Source organism: Juglans regia, chromosome 4, assembly GCF_001411555.2.
Source record: "Juglans regia cultivar Chandler chromosome 4, Walnut 2.0, whole genome shotgun sequence".
Taxonomy (NCBI): Eukaryota; Viridiplantae; Streptophyta; class Magnoliopsida; order Fagales; family Juglandaceae; genus Juglans; species Juglans regia.
This window is the reverse complement of record NC_049904.1, coordinates 23668492-23687608: the sequence shown is the minus strand read 5'-3', so window position 1 is coordinate 23687608 and position 19117 is coordinate 23668492. Positions and strand designations below refer to the sequence as shown.

The window sequence follows — 19117 nt, the reverse complement described above, 5'->3', positions numbered from 1 at the left end:
GTTGTAGGGATGTCTACGTATGAGAAGGAACTTTTTGCACTTGTCTCAGCGGTGCAAAAGTGGCGACCATATTTGTTGGGCCAGGCCTTTATAGTCAAAACTGACCATCAAAGCCTTAAATTTCTGTTGGAACAAAGGATATGAACCACTATGCAGCAGAAGTGGATTTCTAAATTATTGGGATATGATTTTGTGGTTGAGTTTAAAAGGGGTAGGGAGAATGTTGTAGCTGATGCCTTGTCTAGGCAGAGAGAAGATATTACAGCAACCTTATCTGTGATATCTCTACCTAGTTGGGACTGGGTTAATGACATTAAGGCCTTGTATGATGAGGACCCAGCAGTACAAGAGTTATGGAAAAAACATCAAAATGGTGAGTTAAATAGCCTCTATACATAAAGAAATGGATTGCTTCTCTACAAGAGCAGGATATATATACCAGCTAATCAGGGTCTCATTCAGAAGATATTGGAGTTAATTCATTGTAGCCCTACAAGTGGGCATATGGGTTTTGACAAGACATTACACAGGCTCAAAAGAGATTTCTATTGGCCTGGTCAAAAGGCTCATGTTAAGGCCTTTCTCAGAGAGTGTGACACATGTCAAGTGATGAAGGTTGACAACTCTCTTCCCAGTGGTCTTTTACAGCCCCTGCCTATCCCTTCAAAACCTTGGACAGATATCACAATGGATTTTGTTGAAGGGCTGCCTAGTTCTGGGAAATTTAATGCTCTATGGGTTGTTGTTGACAGATTTACCAAGTATAGTCATTTTGTGCCTATTTGTCATCCCTACACTACTAAGGTGGTGGCACAACTTTTTATGAAGCATATATTTAAACTGCATGGAATGCCAGTTTCTATAGTGTCTGACCAAGACCCAACTTTCACCCGTAAGTTCTGGAAGGAATTATTTGTATTACAAGGGGTCCAATTGGCTTTTAGTACTACTTACCATCCACAAACGGATGGACAAACAGAGGTGGTCAATAAGTGGGTGGAAAATTACTTGAGGTGTTATGTGGGTGACAGGCTAAGGGATTGGGCTCAGTGGATCGAATTGGCAGAGTGGTGTTATAATTCAAGCCTGCATGCATATACAAAAATAACTCCATTCGAAGCATTATATGGATACAGTCCACCCAAATTAACCAGTTACGTTCCAGGCATAACACGGTTGGAGGAAGTAGAAATTACATTGAGAAACCGTGAGCAACTATGGGGTTTGTTGAAGCAGAATATCATCAAAGCTCAAGAAAGGATGAAAAAATATGCCAATAGTAAGAGAAAGGAAAGAAGTTACCAGACCGGAGAGTGGGTCTTCCTCAAGCTACAACCCTACCATCAGTCGTCGATCAACCGTCGCCAAGTCTCAAACTTTCACCTCGGTACTATGGGCCCTATCAGATAGAGCAAAGGATTGGCGAAGTAGCTTATCGCCTGCAGCTTCCATCTACGGCACAGATCCACAACGTTTTTCACATTTCACAGCTCAAGCTGAAACTCAGCCATGGAGTTTTACCTCTTACAACGCTGCCTCTTGTAGATAACAGTGGAATCATTAAGCCCGAACCAGAGGAAGTACTGCAAAGAAGGTTGAAGAAAATTAAAAACAAACCGTGGGTAGAAATGTTAATCCGGTAGCAAGGACAGAAGGAAGAAGAGGCTTCGTGGGAGCTGCATCACCATTTGTGCAAAGACTTTCCCCACCTTGTGGGCAAGGTTTTCTGAAGTGGAGGAGAGTTGTGATACGGCGGCTGGGAGAAGAACATACGGGACTCAAGTGAAGTGTTTTGTGGTGAGGGAACCCTAAGTGTGAGAGCTGTCGTGGACTAAAAAAGGTTGGTCTGAAGCATGGGGCCATGCGAGTTAAGGGCTGGGCCATCAAATGAAGAGGCAACCTGGATCATGGGCTGTCTGGAAGCCCAACATCTATCCTTATTATATTTGAGTTTAATATAGTATTGTAAGGGCCATGAGCCCATTTAAAGTAAGGACTTCTTAGTAATTCACTATTTCTTGTATATTAACCGTACAGGGTGGTGGGGAGGGGTATCAAAGAATATTATTCTGTTAGACTTTGTTGGAGGTGCATTCCCTCGAAGAAAGCATGTTATTGTTCATCTATCAATTAGATTCCCACTGAAGAAATATAATTATCCGTATTCATCATTATCTATGTTCTTTTCATTTATTTTTGGACTATTACATTTTATGTAAAAATTTTAAAAAATATATAATAATTAGATGAAGTGATTTGAGATTGTTGTGAAAAAACGAGGCCCTACTCAACTCATTCTCCAATTTTGTTTTTGGCTTGAGTTGTCTTCCATGGTTTTTTATTTTTATTTTTAAAACAGTTGTCTTCCTTGGTCGATCGATGTTAATTCCTCACAATTGAATGACCGTGTCGATTTGACGATTTAACTGAAAGCTATTGTTAACACCGAGTCACGCCCGGCCACCACAGGAAGCTCAAAAGAAATGGCGAAGAATGCTAAGAAGTCCCAAGTTTCTCCCTCGTCTCGAGCTTCTGCCTCTGCTACGGTCCCCAAGAGAGCATCCGATGAGTAAGAACCTTTCACTCCTTCCGTATTTCGCATGTTCTTCCCAAAGTCTTGGGTCTCCTTTACTCTTTAAGCTGCTAAGGGCTTTCTTTTTGGTTCCTGACAATAGCCAGAAAGAGAGAATAAAAGAAAATAAGCAAAGAAGGAAGAAGTTTTCAATTATTGAGTGTCTTGTTCTGGATTTCATTAAGCGGAGAGCAAACCTCAGCTGACCAAAGCAGTTGCATTTGGCTTCTTGAGTGTGTGTGCGTGTTTGGGGAGGGGCTTGTTCTATTCATTTTGATGTTGAGAATCGGAGACCGGTAGTTTTATTTCTCTTCTTTCAATGGGATTATCTATGGTTTTGGACCCTTTTACAGATATAATTTGTACATACGTTTAGGCTTTGTTTGGCTCCTGTGAAAACCAAGAAACGAAAATACAAATGAAATAAAGGGGAGGATTTTCCTTTTTCATTTTTCTGTCAACCGTATTTCTATTATGCTCTTCATAGTGAACAATTGAACATTTTTGGTCTGATTTCTTTTACTTCCGTTAATGTCAATTAAAGAGAGAATTTGATTGATAATTTGTAGTCAGATGGCATTGAGGACAAAATCGAGCGAGGGGATGAAGAGGTCGGCAAGGCCGAGCAAAGTTAGCGTGGAGAGAAGACCCAAGTCTGCAAAAAAGACCAAAACAAAACATAAGAAGAAAAATGATAAATCTGATACTAATAAGCCAAAGAAACCGCCAACAGCTTTCTTCTACTTCTTGTATGTGCCATATTTTATTTTATTTTTTGTTTAGGATTTTTTAGCGCTTGAATGCATTATTTACCAAGCAAGACTAGATACTAAAATGCTTGGCTAAAGTAAGATCAGAGTGGATATACTGGACCGGTATACTTTACTATTGGAAAACAATCCTGTCAATGTAACACTCCATTCTTGCATTCTAAAAGGAATGATTTACAGAGTAAATTATAAAGGTATTCATGAGTGTTAAGTTCTGCATTGGCTACTTACAAGATGAAAGTGGGATTTATTAGTGATTCTAGGAAAGCTTCAAACTGACTTATCTTTTTGAAGTTTTTGTGCATATGTGAGTAGCATTTTCCCTTTGGTTGTTACATATGGTATTAGAGCCTTCTTGTAAGGTAAGTCATGTGATACTAAAGCATCATATGATATGGTCTTGACAAGGGCGTCAAGAGTTTAAGAGGAGTTTGTAACACCTCAGTCCCACATTGGAAATGAATAACTCGCATAGAGTAAGTTATAAAGGTAGTCATCAGTGCTAAGTCTAACATTGGCTACTTATTAGGTCAAATTGGAATTATAAGCGATTCTATGGAAGTTTCAAATCGACTAATCTTTTTGTGATTGTAGCATAGATGTGACTAGGACATTTTCCTTTGGTCGCCACACCATATTAAAAGTTGTGTTGCTCATTTTGCTGTCATAGGCTGTTTAAAACACAAATCAACGACTCTAAAAGTACTAAGAATAACTTTTTAATGTTCTCTGGAGTTGGAGAAAATAATTTCTGTAGTCTATATACAAACAGAGTTTTAAAGAGAGACATTCCATGACTTTCACCAATCAGCCATAACTTTCACCTCAAAAATCTAGGAAAAGGCGTAGTTGCATCTATGCTATACCCAAAAAAGTACTGGTCACTCTTAAGTTTAGATTTTTTTAAATTTAGTTATAAATATCAGTTTCGCCTACCATAAAACCATTATGGGATTTAACTCTCATGTAATTCTTTGGCAATCCACCCACCCAATGTGACACATAACGCTCATCTACGATAATCTTAAGTTTTAAATTATATTTCAGCTAGGTCTTAATTAAATAAAAAAATTATATATTTCAGCTAGGTCTAACTTTGAGTTTTGTGTCACTTTCTTGTCATAATTTGAAGTCGATTTGTTAAGCTTCACCTTAAGTCCTATATTCGTGCTTTAAAATATATTTGCTTCATTATTATTGTCGATACTAGAAAATGATTAGCATCGCCTCAATTCTACTATTATATTAGTAAGCTTAGTATGGCAAGTTGTTCGTATATGAGAACCTATCTTTAAAACTTTTTAATGTATTGAAATAAATTTTGCTTTGTTTTTCAAGGGAAGATTTTCGTAAGGATTTTCAAGAGCAGAACCCAAATGTCAAGTCAATGCGTGATGTAAGTGGGACATAGTTTTCAATTTTGTATTAATTTATTAATTTAACGTAACAGCCCTCATATATGTGGGAGTAGCAAATGAGAGAGTTTGATAAATAGGATCTGACATTGCCTGAGATGGAAAAATTTGTGAACTACTTTACAATGATTTTGTGGAGCTCCAATTATAATATCGATTAGTCCTTTTGGATTGTTATAATTGTTATTAGAGTCAAATCAGAAGTGTGGGGATTTTGAGCTATGCTACCATGGAATGGCTTGACGAGTCAGAGGTTTGAGCAAGAAGATTAATTATAACATCCCACACCTATTAAAGGCTGGTGAATGGAAACTTGGCCTTTATAATGATTCAAGGAACTTCAACAACCTTGACTACTCCTTTTGGAATATAAGCTTAAATTTGGTTGAACTTTCCTTGGTTTGTTACATTTAATGCCCTCTCTTTCTTGCTTGCACGCTCTCTTCTTTCCTTATACATGAAATAAGCTCTATTCCCATCTTTCAGATTGGCAAGGCATGTGGAGAGAAGTGGAAAACAATGACATATGAGGTTTGTACCTATATTAAGCATTCTTTTCTATTTATTTTTTTAAGTCTTTGGTACTGAATCTGTTCCTGTCGTAGTTTCCTGCTTTCTAGTGTGTAGTAGGTATTTCCTTTGTATACTTCCTGTGTACTTGAGTTGTGCCTATTCTTCATAATAAAATTCTTATTAATTATCAAAAAAAAAAAATTTAAGTCTTTGGTGTTAGGATTAAGGATTATCTGCTTCGTTGAGTTGAGTAGTTCCCTAGCAAAGACATGTTTTGTTGTTTAGTGCAAGTAATTAAGGTTGATTATGTCCCGATTGTTTTGGTTCTTTAATGCTTTTGACCTTATTTTTCCTACAGTGGTTTGGACTGAAAAAATGTTAGTTGTATTAGACACAAATTTTGATAAAATGTTACCCCTGATTATTATGATCTCTTGGGGCAACATAGACCATTTCTGACTGGATTTACTCTCTTGTAACATGCCAAAAATTTACCTTGGTTGTATCAAATTGAGTCAATATGACTCGTGTGACCACTCATGTCCCCTTGAGTGAGTTTTTCTTGCACTTACCTTAAATTATGGAACCTACAGCCATTTTTATAGAAGTTGAAGGTGACCATTAAATTGTTTGAATTATATGCACTAATCACTGGCCGAAGGAGAAAACTAAGACAACTGTTATTTTGAAGGAATGTGATCCTACACACTAGTGTAGAGTTAGCTACTAAGTTGGCAATATTTCCTAATCAAGATATTTCATATTAATGGAGATAGTTCTTATTTGGATACTCTTTTATTATTTGATTTGGAGTATGTGAACTTGGTTTAAGAAAAAACAAAAGAACTGCAATTTTTTTTCTCTTCATCCACCTCAATACCCTTTGTACTAACAACGTAACCAAGAAAAACAACTTTTTCCATGCAAAAGGCACATTTCTTGAAATTAGCAAACAACTTTTCACATCTCAACACATCAAACACATATCTCAAATGCTCAATATGTTCATTTAAGTTCTTGCTGTACACTAAGATATCATCAAAGTACACAACCACAAACTTGCCTATGAATGCACATAGGACATGGTTCATTAATCTCATGAAAGTACTGGGAGCATTTGTAAGTCCAAATGGCATAACCAATCATTCATAAAGCCCATACTTAGTCTTAAAAGCAGTTTTCCATTCATCACCCTCTTTCATTCTAATTTGATGGTACCCACTTTTAAGATCAATTTTACTGAAAATACATGAGCCATGCAATTCATCAAGCATATCATCCAATCTAGGAATGAGATGGCGATACTTTACCGTGATATTGTTGACCGCCCTGCAATCAATGCACATTCTCCACGTCCTATCCTTCTTTGGCACTAGTAGCACTGGTACTGCACAAGGGCTCATGCTCTCCCTCACGTACCCCTTGCTTATCAAATCCTCAACTTGCCTCTGAAGCTCCTTTGTCTCCTCTGGATTACTCCTATAGGCTGGTCGGTTTGGAATCGATGGCAAAGTTAGAGATTTGTCTCGAGGATTATTCTGCTTGATTATTGCTGGGGCACTGTCAGTAAAAGTGGTGCCAATCTGAAAGGCAGTGCTGGTTAGGGCCTCTTGCCTCCGTCTATTTCAGGGTTGCTTTCACTGGAATCCTTCCATTTTCTTCTACAGTAGGTGTAGAGGCAGCCAACAAAATTTGAGTTTTTAGCCCAAGTTATTATCCTATTGTTGAGTACTAATATTTTTTTTTTTCAATTTTTGCTTTCAAGCTGATATTTTATTGTAATTTCTATGCATGTAATTGATACTTCATTCTCATTAGATTTTTCTAGCGAGTGCACAAGTTTCTGTTTGAAACAAAATTCTAATGTGGTAATGATAAACAGGTGCTGCTATCTATGTGATTTCCTTTTTTTTCTCTCTCTCATAATAAAACTTCTGATTTTCTCCCTTTTGACTTTTGGTTCTGGGTCTGTGATTGCTTGATATTTTGCTAATTTTTTTAACTCATGCAGAAATGTTGAGGTCTGACTTGATTTGCAGTGCCGCACAAGTTTTTTTTAATGGTCTCTTTCAAGCTTAGGAGTGCCTTAGCATTTAGAGAATTGTATTTTCCTTTTTTTTTTTTTGGGGTTTTGGTGTCTCAGGTTCTAAACATTATAAAGCAGTAATAATTATTTCCAAATCGAAGCTTGCCATTTTCACTTTTATATGTTTTTCTTTTTTTATAAGTAATAAAAATTTTATTCATATGAATGGAATAGGCATAGCCCGTGTACACATGGAGTATACAAGAGAAACCACCTAATTACATTCTAACTAAGGAAAGAAAGTCATGGACATTGTTTCCATCAAGTACAATGGCTGAATTTATATGTTATTTCTTTACCTATATTTTGGTATAGAGAATCAAAAGGCTCTGTACCTTTTGACTAGTTTTACAAATTTCCTCTTGCAACGCCTCTAGAAGGAAGTTTAAGGTTTCGCGTAAGAGATCTGTCATTCTAACCTCTCTTTCACTCTTCTTTCGTCTCTTTGCGTTTGTTGTGGGTCATGTGATAGGAAAAAGTTCAGTATTATGACATAGCTACTGTTAAACGAGCGGAGTTTGATAAAGCCATGGCAGATTACATAAAGAAAATGGTAAACTTTCTTTTCGTAGTCTTTGTTTTTTGTAGGCTGATTTTTGTCTTGAATGCTCAGTGGTCTCACAGGAGTATGCAGCAGATTACATGAAACATTATCTTTTTGCAGGAAAGCGGTGAGAATATAGAAAGTGAGGATTCAGATTCAGATTCAGAGTTGGATGAGTAGGACTGTAGGTTTGTTGTCGGAAAAGTAATGTTTCTATAAGGGTAAATGGTACTTTGGACAACAATTGCATATTTGATCACTGAATAGCTTTGTGATTTGTTGTTGTCATTAAAGCTATCAATTTTTGTGTATATTAATGCTTACATTTGTATTTTATGATTACAAAATTTGACTGTCATTTTGATTTTGTACCGATGTGCTTTCTGCAAAGTGTTTCTTGGGTTTAAATTGCAATCTGAATGAAAACTGAAAACTGGGCCTGTTTGGTATGCAAATGTTTGACAAAGTTTTGAAGATTCTTGAGAAATTTGTTTCGTATACAACCTACACTGGCTTGGTGTACATGCCTAAAGCTTTAGTCTGTTGGCTGAGGAAACTTTCATTGTTGCATATGTGGGGAGACGCGGTTGATAGCAAATGTGAGAAAGAACAGTGCTTTTGTGCAAAAATTTTAGAACACAGATTCTGCATGGGTTGACATCACCGGATCGCGTGGTACTGTCACGTCAGTTCGATTAATGATCAAATATTGACCATTGATCTGTCAATGTTAACGTGGTATGACGTGTCATATCATGTCAATGATATGACTTAAACAGTCAACAATCACTAGAAGGACATGCATAGCTCATAGGGGATCATTGCATCAAACATTATTGATTAGAAAAACCAACTTTGATTATAGAACTCCTCGGAAATAAAATGAAGGGTTCGTTTGTTTTCAGATATGAGATGAGATGAGTTGAGATTAAAGTTAAAAAATTAAATAAAATATTGTTAGAATATATTTTTTAATATTATTTTTGTTTTGAGATTTGAAAAAGTTGAATTGTTTATTTTATTTTTGTTTTGAGATTTGAAAAAGTTGAATTGTTTATTTTATTTTGTGTGGAAATTTGAGAAAGTTGTAATGATGAGGTGAGATGAGATGAGATGAGATAAGATGTTTCTTGAAAACAAACGAGGCCTAAATATGAGTCAGCTGTGAGAGCACTAGCATTAATTTGGATAAAGTTGAAAATTGATCAAAATTTAGATAAGTTGTACTAAAAAGATCTTATATTAAATTGGGCATCTTTAAAATAATTTGAATTTATGCTATAGTAATTAGTAAAATATAAAGAACCAAATTGATACACTAAAAGTTAAAATAATAATTTCTCACTCTATTGAAAATATGGTTAGTGAATATTTAGATAGAATATTAGATATTTGGTTAGTGAATAATAAATTTAGATAGAAATTTAAATAAGTTTAATCTCAATTTTTGGTTATTAGTATTAAATGACTATTGAAAATATAATTTTTTTAATATTAATTTAATTAGAATATAATTATTATTAATATTAAATTAGTAGAATTATAAAATGTGATACAAATAAATTAAATAAATAAATTATTAATTTAATAATATTTTATTATTTTATAGAGAGTAAATGGTTAATCCAATATGAGGATTTAATTTAAATTGAATAGGCAAATGTAAAAAAATGTAATATTGACTAAATTTTGAATATGCATTTGACCAAGCCAATGCTAGTGCTCTTAGATGCATGTGTGTATCCGTGATGTGATCGGGCATACGAACCTATTTAATTAATTTTATATACAAATCTGAAGAGTAACTATATATATATGTATTAAAAGCTAAATGGAAAACATGAGTACAGTAACGACATAGCAAACGTTCTTCCATTGATCATTGGGTATTAATTTAGGCAATAAAAAATATAAATACTATTTGAGCACACATTTGGAAAGTCCTATGAAAGAGCCATAATCTAAATTATCTGCATCAAATATAAGACTTGGCAACTTTTTTAGCAACTGGCCTTTCAGATTCATGGACAGGTTTCTTTGCCAGGAGCAGCAACGAAGATGATGCCTCCATCTCATTGACTCGTGCTTTTATATCTTCCCTAAGCCTCTCCAGCGATCCCTTCAATTCTCCAAGTTCCTGCAAACCCATCTCATTGATGATCGGTGCTTTGTATCCGCTTTTCTCCTTCGCTTTCTCAAGCATCTCTCCCCTTTTTTTCTCATCATACAACTGCTTAAGCAGCTCATTAAGTTGCTGAGTAAGGATGCTCACCTTGGCACCATCCTTGGAAGAACCAACAACAGTTTTACCATGATTGGGTTTTCTTTGGTCCCGATGGAGGAACCGGTCTGAAACAGCCCCAACGCTAGGTTGGCCGAAGGAGAATGGCTTTCCACCCGGAGAGAAAGCAACTACGGCTACTTCTGCACCGCATAAAGTAGCGAGCTCGTTCGCTTTCTTAAAAACGCCGTTTCGGCGCTTGGAGAAGGTTACCTGCCTGGAGCTGCCGTCCTTCACCATAGCCATCTCTATCTTTCGCCTCCCCATTTTGTGATGGAAGATCAGGCCGGATGGATTTTTCTTGGTTCTTGATATGAAGGTTAGAGGAGGATGGAGAGTTCAGAGAGGCCGTTTCTGTGTTTCTAATATTGGATTCTCGTCCTCCATTCTTTCTATATTAGATGACATTGCTAGGCTCCTCCATGGCTTTGTATGGAAAGCCTAGGAGTACTGTCTTTCATATTTACTGTGGTTGCTCCTGCATGTTATGAAACTTTAAGCACCCTTCGTTGGCTTACTAATTGACCACAACATATTTTGGGAAGAAGTTAAATTTCAGACTAATCTCTTTTCTTTTCTTTTTTCTTTTTTTTTTTTTGTTTTAAGTTAGTAGAACAAACTCCATTAATTCATAACGGGATATTACAACTTTGACCTATGACATACAAAATACAAGTCAACTACTGCTTTTAAGGCTCTCCAATACACAAATTTCTTTGTGACTGATATGGTCTAATCCATTGCTATAACTCTCTATAGACAAACCGTTTGAGAGACATCACTTTGTTCTAAGACAGATCTAACAAACCCCACATTTTGTCCTAAGAAAGAATTAAACAACCCCACACTTCGTCTAAGACGGAGTATAGGACACACTCTATGTACAAAAATTCAAGAGACTATGTATTTTATTTTTAACCTAAAACAAATGAAATAACATAAAATGTAAAAGATACATGAGAAAATAGTGAATTACAGCTTGAAAAGTTGTAGATCCCAATTTTCAACTTTAGAAGAAATAAAAAATGCAAACTTCGAGACTATGGTGGCGCGTGTCCCTAGAAGTAAGGCGGAATGTCAAGTCTGAAAAAACCAATGGCCCTAGTCCCAAAAAAAAAAAAAAAGAAGAAAGACTAATCTCATTATTCCCTTTCAAAAAACATGTTTGGCTTATAATCTTCTAAAATTTTAATTCAAATTCTAAGGCTTAATTAGTCTTTCATACTGCATGGATATATAGACTGCATGCATAGTTTCTATAATATTTATCAAGTATTTAATACTACCCAATAATATAAAAGTTATAGGCCATCGTCATGTGGTTGTTTCGTCCTTTTTCAACTGTTATTGTTGTGGTCTGACTAATCATTCTCTAAGATTAATTCAAATTTTAAAATTTATCTTCTAAATTATATTATGTCACGTAGATGGTGTGAGTTGTAAAAACTTTCAATAGAGTTATTCTACTGCTATATATTCCAAATGATCATTCATTCACTTGCATGTATAATACAAATTCTACATTAATAATATTGGTTTTGGCATCAATTAGAAAAGGTAGTGGCACCAATTAAATTAATTTTGTGGCTCCCTACATACCTTCTTAAATTGTTGCTGCTAATTTTATGAGGGAGTTTTGGCCTTTCTACTTGTGAATGCTTTCAATAAATAATTCGCCACTGGTCTTGTCTGGAAATAAAGATTCCTATAATGGGATTGCCATTAATTGCATCATGCATTTTAGGGCTTAGGTGGCCTGTGAAGCCTTGCCAAGGACTCTTCATCATGAGTCTAAGAAAGTGTCTGTTTCAGCATATAACCACTGTTGAGACCATATTTTAATTAGAGAAATGGAAAAATCTTTGCATCTGCCTACACCGGCACACACTCAATGCATTGAGTGTAAAAAAAAAAAATATGTGAAGTGTGTGCCGGGTGTAGGCAGATGTATAGCAAATCCCTAGAGAAATATCCTATCTACAAAAAATTATATTAAAATAAATTTAAAAATTGATCTACATGGTTTGACGTGGCACCTCATATTGTAAACACTTCTTCTACACACAAGCGCCGAATGCAAACGGCGAGTAAACGGCATTTTTTTAATGCCACGTCGGTAGTAAATAAATCATTAAATAAATAAAATAAATAAATAAAAAAAGGGAGAAAACAGAATAAAACTCTGGTTTCGTTCCCGCTCGACCTCTCTCGTCTTCGGCCCGACATTTTCGAAAGCTGCTTTGGTGCTCGAAGCCGATACAGAGATCTTCGACTGGTTCTTTTGCTTCAGATCGTAAGCTTGCGTTGTCTTCGGCGTGGGTGAGCTTCGGCGTGGGTGAGCTTCGGCCTGGGTGACCTTCTTCGGCGTGGGTGAGTTTCGGCCTGAGTGAGCTTCGGCCTGGGTGAGCTTCTTCGGCCTGGGTGAGCTTCATCTTCTTGAGTTTGCTCTTACATTTTTGCTTGCAGGAGTTAAGGAAGGACATAAGTGTCTTCGGCTTCAAATCGACTGTCGAGAAAGCTCTGGGATTTCGTGGTCCAGTTGAGCTGTGAGGTGAACTGGTCCAGCACGGTGGATATCATCTGGAACGCATACAATGGTAAAGCAACTTTTTTCTGTGTGCTTGGAAACCCAGCTCCGTGTTCATGTGTTTAGGCCGTAGAAGTTAGCAGATTCACATGAATGAAATTCATGTTTCTGTGTAAAAATAAAAAAAATAAAAAAAACACATTATATTCGAACTTGTAGTGATTTGAAATTTGAAGGTCATTCACTTTTGTTTCCCATGAATCACGGCATCTTCTGAGCCCGCATTACAATTTTAATTAATTGCTATCTTTAACTTATGGATGCAGTTATTCGTAGTTGGTGATGTTGGTGAATCTGCATGAACTTTTCTGATAAATGAACTTGCATTAGATTTCAGGACCTAGACGAGTGGCTATGTTGTTCCTGGTTCTGTTTGTTTTGGACATGGATGGATAGAAGCTTGAATAAAGTTGCTCAATTTAAGCTTGTATCTAATTTAGTTATTTTTAGATTAGTGTTTTAGGGACTCTTTTTAAGGACTGTTGCGTTATGTTATTAAGATTAGCTTGTATCTAAAGCGCGCACACGCACACAGTGGCTATTAAATCACAACCTCGCCCTTCACCCTATTCTTCTAGTGGGGAGAAGGTGCAGTTTCAGTTAATAGCGTATGTTGGGTTATTTTTTGGGACTTTGCATAAATAGATGACATTACATGAGACATCTTCTCGAGCTTCTTATTCTCACAAGATATTAATAGTATTTCACAAGCTTACCTAATATAAGAATAAACACAAATAGATAGATAGCCATTAAGTACATATCAGGACCCCTGCAACTGAATACAGCTTTGTACTTAAGCAAAGACAAAACTTACACCATAAGTTTCTTCTAGATGCTGCATTGCCTGATCAAATTCTTGCATTCCATGATACTTTAGAAAATCTGCGTCTCCCTGGGTGTAATAATCAACAAGAGCAGAGATTATACATATCAATGAATAGAATAAAAATATCTCAAGAATATTAAATGAGATGCACATTTTGTTTTTTGCAAAAAGAAGTATAAACATGTGCATAGTTTGCTGTGGAGTAATCTTTTAAGATTGCGGTGAGAAATAGACCATTCCACTTGTTTGTTCACTTAGAGTATTCTTCCCAGAGACTGACCTTGTTTTTATTGTACAATGTGTACAGGGCATTGGAAAAGGGGAAGAACACTCAAATCCGCTAACACCATCTAGCTCAAACACCCCTACCTCAGTATGTTATTTAATATTTCAAAAACTTATTGGAAATGGTCTACTTAATGGTCTACTTATTGGAAATGACATCTTTATGCTAGGACATCCCTCAAACGAATCATATAAACTTTCCAAATCACATGCACAGTTACTGGTCACCAGTTTTTCTGCCATATCCAGATGGCAGCCAATATCCCAGTAACATTCAGGTGGTTTTCAACGTCTTTTTGTTTGTTATGTAAGTTGGGGGTTTTTTAGAGTTTAATTGCTCTTGTTTTTATTTATTTGTAAGCAGAATGTTGGTTATCCATTTCAATATGGAATGGGAACTCTGACTCCTCACATCGCTACAAGCTCCGCAACGAGCGGAAGAGGTTGTTCAGAGAATAGTCCCGATTGTAGGGAAACTGCAGTGCCATGTACAAACTCAATTGTTGATGAAGAAAGTAAACAGAAAATAGACTAACAATAACACAGAAACAGAAAACAGAAAACTGCTATTTTACTCCAATTTAGCCCGAAACAGTTCCTGTTTCTTGATGTCTGGTTCAGGTATAAGTTTCTGTTTTGAACATAATGGTATAAACGAGAAACAGAAAATAGACTAACAATAACACAGAAACAGAAAACAGAAAACTGCTATTTTACTCCAATTTAAGCAAGTACTTTACAGCAAGTATTTTACAACAATTTAACCAACAGAGGCAAATCAGAATCTGAATTTACATAGCTTTATGATATCGCACTTGGACTAAACAACCAAAATGACATCTAACACTTAAATTACACCTTCAAACTAAGCAACAACAAACAACCACTACCAAGTCACTAAGCAACAACAAACAACAACTACAACAGCCCAAGACAACCGGAGAAGCGTGCGTGAACGTGTTAGTCCAGCTTCTTTCTCAAAGAGCATCAACTCCTTCTTCAAAAATTCCTCATCTCGACCATCTTGCACCATCTCTCTCTTCTCAATCTCATCCTCCCTCTTACGGAGCTCAATCTCCCTCTTCTTAATATCGCGAAGTCTCTCATTGACCTCTTTCTCCTTCCTTAATAGTTCATTTTTTCTTTCTTGTAATTCCAGCTGCATGTATTGATCACCATCTGCCCATTTGAAAAACTTGCAATAAGGTAATCCCTTGCAAACATATATAAAAAAATGTTAGATGTTTTTAATATTAATCAATTTATTAAACATATATAAACATGTTACCTTCGTGTTGTAATTTGGACACCCAAAGAATGGTCGTCTTGGATTTCTGGGAGTATTTGAGTATCTCAATGTAGCTTGAAGATCGCAAAAGCACAATGGTTGACAAGTACGATTACCAGAGGATGAAGAAGACATAGTTGATGAGGACATTCTAACATAAACCATAAGCACAGTGGAAAGGCACACATATCAAAAGATACATATTTCTGAAAGCATCATAACCTAAGTACTATTGAGCCACCACCAATGTCACTGGATTTACATGAGAAAGTTCAGTTCTGATTAAACTTCACAGTCCCAGCCTGCCTGCTCTGCTTATACTTAGACTACCATAGCATTAGAAGGACAACAAAAGGTAACTACATACTTGTTACCTTAGTCTAATGAACAAGTACTTTAGTCTGCCCCATTAGCAGAGTAGTCTCATACTTACAATAGTCACTTTAAACAAAAAATAACTTCATTACAATAGTCTCATACTTGTTCAAATACAATAAACTCGGAAACTAGGTCAAACAATAAATCCACATTAATCCAGGCCATGAGAAATTCGAGAACAATAACTAAATAAATAAATTCAATCTCCCTATATTACTTCTGACCTAGCAATTACCATACCATAGGAACAAAAACAATAAACTGTGATTAACTCATACTTGTTCAATATTTTTTTTTTATAAGTAATCTCATACTTGTTCAATATTACCTCTCAATAAATCACCTTACCTCTCAATATTATCTCATACTTGTTCAAAAACAATAAACTAAAGAACAACTTCACAGAGTAAATCCACAATCTGCCCCATCAAAAATTCAACAACAAATAATAAATTCAAGTGTAGAAATTTTACCTCTGACCTAACAATTACCATTATTCTTATCATAATCTCATACTTGTTCAAAAACAATAAACTAAAGAACAACTTCACAGAGTAAATCCACAATCTGCCCCATCAAAAATTCGACAACAAATAATAAATTCAAGTGTCTAATTTTACCTCTGACCTAACAATTACCATAGGAATATCATAATCTCATACTTGTTCAAATAAACTAAAGAACAACTTCACAGAGTAAATCCACAATCTGCCCCATCAAAGATTCGACAACAAATAATAAATTCAATCTCAATATTACCTCTGACCTAACAATATTATCGGAAGGGTTAGGTTTCGAGATGAACAGGAAGGGGCGGGCTAGGATTAGGGTTTCGGGATGAACGGGATTGGGGCGGGCTAGGGCTAGGGTTTCGGGATGAGCTTCATCTTCGGTGGGTTAGGGTTTCGGGATGAGCTTCATCTTCGGTGGGTTAGGGTTTGGGTTTGGGGATGAGAATGATTGGGTCGGGTTAGGGTTAGGGTTAGGGTTTGGGGATGAGAATGATTTGGGGCGGGTTAGGGTTTGAGATAGGGAAACTGACCATAACGAACCTTCCTTTAGATCTTCGGAAGATGCTTTCGACGAGAGACCGTGGTGGAAAGGAATCTGCGGGAGATGAACCCTAACCCGCCGCTGAGTCCCAGAGGGGGAGGGACGCTGAGTCCAGGCTGCTGCTTCGCGCCGACGGAGTCGAGGAAGGAAGGTTCGTGCGGAAGAAAGACAGATTCTCGGGAGGGATTTGAGGGAAACTGAGACTTTCTTTCTCTCTGCGAACGAGAGAAGAGATGGAAACTGGGGAGGAAAATGAAGGAAGGTTCGTGAGGAGTCGGGACACTGAGGCGAGTAAAATGATGTGGGTGATTGTTGATAAAAAACAAAACGAACCGTTTTGTTTTTTAATGCCACGTAAGCCGCGTTTGCTCGCCGACTGCATAAGGCGCTTGCAAGAAGCTTTTCTGTATTGTAAATTAGTTCATTCTAATCTAAAATAGATCTTACATCTGACATCAAAACACATCAATTTATAATTATGATTTTACAAAACTATCTTGCTACTTCTTTAATTAAAGTATTATGCAAGCAAACCATATATATATATATACTAGTAAGGGCGTGCCCAGTTGATATTTTTGTTATTTTTCAAATTTTTAATTATAAATTAGACATAATTTTATCTATATTTTTTTTAAAAAAATTCTATTTACAACACATTATACACATAATTTGTAGAATATTTATAACTATAATACAACGACTTACAATAATCAAGTCACGACTATATACATATATTTTTAAAGTATATATTACAAGAGCGATAAGTTTGAAAAGAGATTATTAAAACATTCAGATAATTAACCTATGAAAGAATTTTTTTTTTTTAATATTTATTGAATAGAATGAGAAAAAACTTGAAGGAAATGTTTTTTAATAATAAATGGTTATGAATAAACATGATCGCTTAACATTGAAGTAGATGTATTGTTATGGACGTTAGTTTCAGAATAATTGATATTAGAATATGATTCAATCTCTCTTATATAAATAGCTTTATTGTTATTTGAATAAAAAGAGAACATGCTGAGACTCTGTTTGCCTTCGCATTTTATTATTTGAAATTTTTTTCAACTCAGCATATCTCTCTCTTTTTTCCGGTGGATCTTTTATTTTTTCTCTTCTGATTAAGCACTATACTAATTTCTTATTGCCAGATGTTTTTCACGCTCTTCAAAGTTTATTCATAGAAGATGTTAGATAAAATTGAAAAGAATTAGCGTTAATAATGTTTAAATATATTTTTGCATTTAATAATGTCGTCTTACCAGTCAGCATAAAGTTAAGAAAGATTAGTAATTCTGTGTTGATTTCAGAGTGTAATCTAAAACACATTTGAAAACATATCAAAAATGTAGGTAAATATGTATATATGACAATATATATGTATAACAAATATTATAAGCATTTATAGTAAAAGCAAAAAAAAGAAAATAATTAATTCGAAATAATTTTATACAAATCATATTAAGTGAACCAAATGAAATAGTAGATCTTAAAATAGAATAAATCTATTAAAAGAAATCAACATCATGAGGAAAGGAAATATTCATATAACAAACATATAATATCAACAATTTATCTTGACTACATGCGCATTTATATAAATATAAAAAAATTGAATAATATTTTTCAGATGAGATAGAAGAGAACATACCAGAAAGTAGATGACAAACAAAAGAACAGTGCAAATAGAGGAAATTGATAACAACCGGATTGACGAACAATAAAGTAAGAGCAAAAGCAGCTAATCTGTAATAAAAAAAAAAAACATTAGAAAAAATATTATAACTAACAGATGAAATAATCTCATCTCAATTAGGATCTAACCTATAAAAATAAAAACCTCAGTATCCAAACTCACATAATCGATAAAAGAGCAAAAACATAAGAGAGCCGGATTTGATAAGAAAAATAGGAAAAAAGAGAGAGAGAGAGATTGAAGAGAACACTGTTCATCCATTACTTATTTTCAAATAAATGTCTATTTGAAAATAGATCTTATTCCAAAATTTTCATATCATATTCCATCTCCTTTTTAAACATAACTAAAATACAAAATTTTTAAAATAATCATTACAACTTTCTCAAAATTTTAAATTTCAAATAATTTATTTTTTAAAATTTCAAAACAAAAATAATATTATAAAATTATAATCTAAGTGTCTAATAATATTTTAATTTTATAATATTTTTTATTTAACTATTTCTCTCTTTCAATTATTTTTTATAAAATTTTATCTCATCTAATTCTCTCCAACATTATATAAATTTTCAGAGAAGGAGAAAATTAAAAATGTTCTAATATATATTAATATATTCTAAACCATATTATTCAGCACTACAAATAATGTTAAATCATTGCGTTAGTTCAAAGGCAGTTTAGCTCTTAATTTAAGAATGTAAACCATATCATCTTAATTTACTTCAAAAGTTTTCATAACTCTTTTTAATATTACTAAAACAGAAGCACTATAAGAAATAATAACAATGAAAAGCATTAATTTATTTAACAT

The 19117-nt window shown here is 34.9% G+C and overlaps 2 protein-coding genes across 4 annotated transcripts; one reads left to right on the top strand and one right to left on the bottom strand.

Annotated features, from left to right (window-relative positions):
• The first annotated feature begins 2159 nt into the window (after positions 1 to 2159).
• Positions 2160 to 8271, top strand: LOC108990274 (high mobility group B protein 14-like). 3 transcript variants are annotated; one of them, XM_018964189.2, is made up of 6 exons: positions 2253 to 2569; positions 3142 to 3321; positions 4681 to 4738; positions 5244 to 5288; positions 7829 to 7909; positions 8021 to 8271. In XM_018964189.2, the coding sequence occupies exons 1-6, from the start codon at positions 2484 to 2486 to the stop codon at positions 8078 to 8080; spliced, it is 510 nt and encodes a 169-aa protein (XP_018819734.1). In that variant the 5' UTR covers positions 2253 to 2483; the 3' UTR covers positions 8081 to 8271. The 3 variants fall into 3 exon arrangements, with proteins under 3 accessions (XP_018819735.1, XP_018819734.1, XP_018819736.1); XM_018964191.2 differs by having other exon boundaries at positions 2453 to 2569; positions 3146 to 3321; XM_018964190.2 differs by lacking the exons at positions 7829 to 7909; positions 8021 to 8271 and adding an exon at positions 6756 to 7376 and having other exon boundaries at positions 2160 to 2569.
• A 1604-nt stretch (positions 8272 to 9875) lies between these two features.
• Positions 9876 to 10448, bottom strand: LOC108990212 (agamous-like MADS-box protein AGL29). The gene has a single exon (XM_018964099.1). It carries the CDS (start codon positions 10446 to 10448, stop codon positions 9876 to 9878), a length of 573 nt encoding a protein of 190 aa, XP_018819644.1.
• Between the last annotated feature and the right edge of the window lie 8669 nt (positions 10449 to 19117).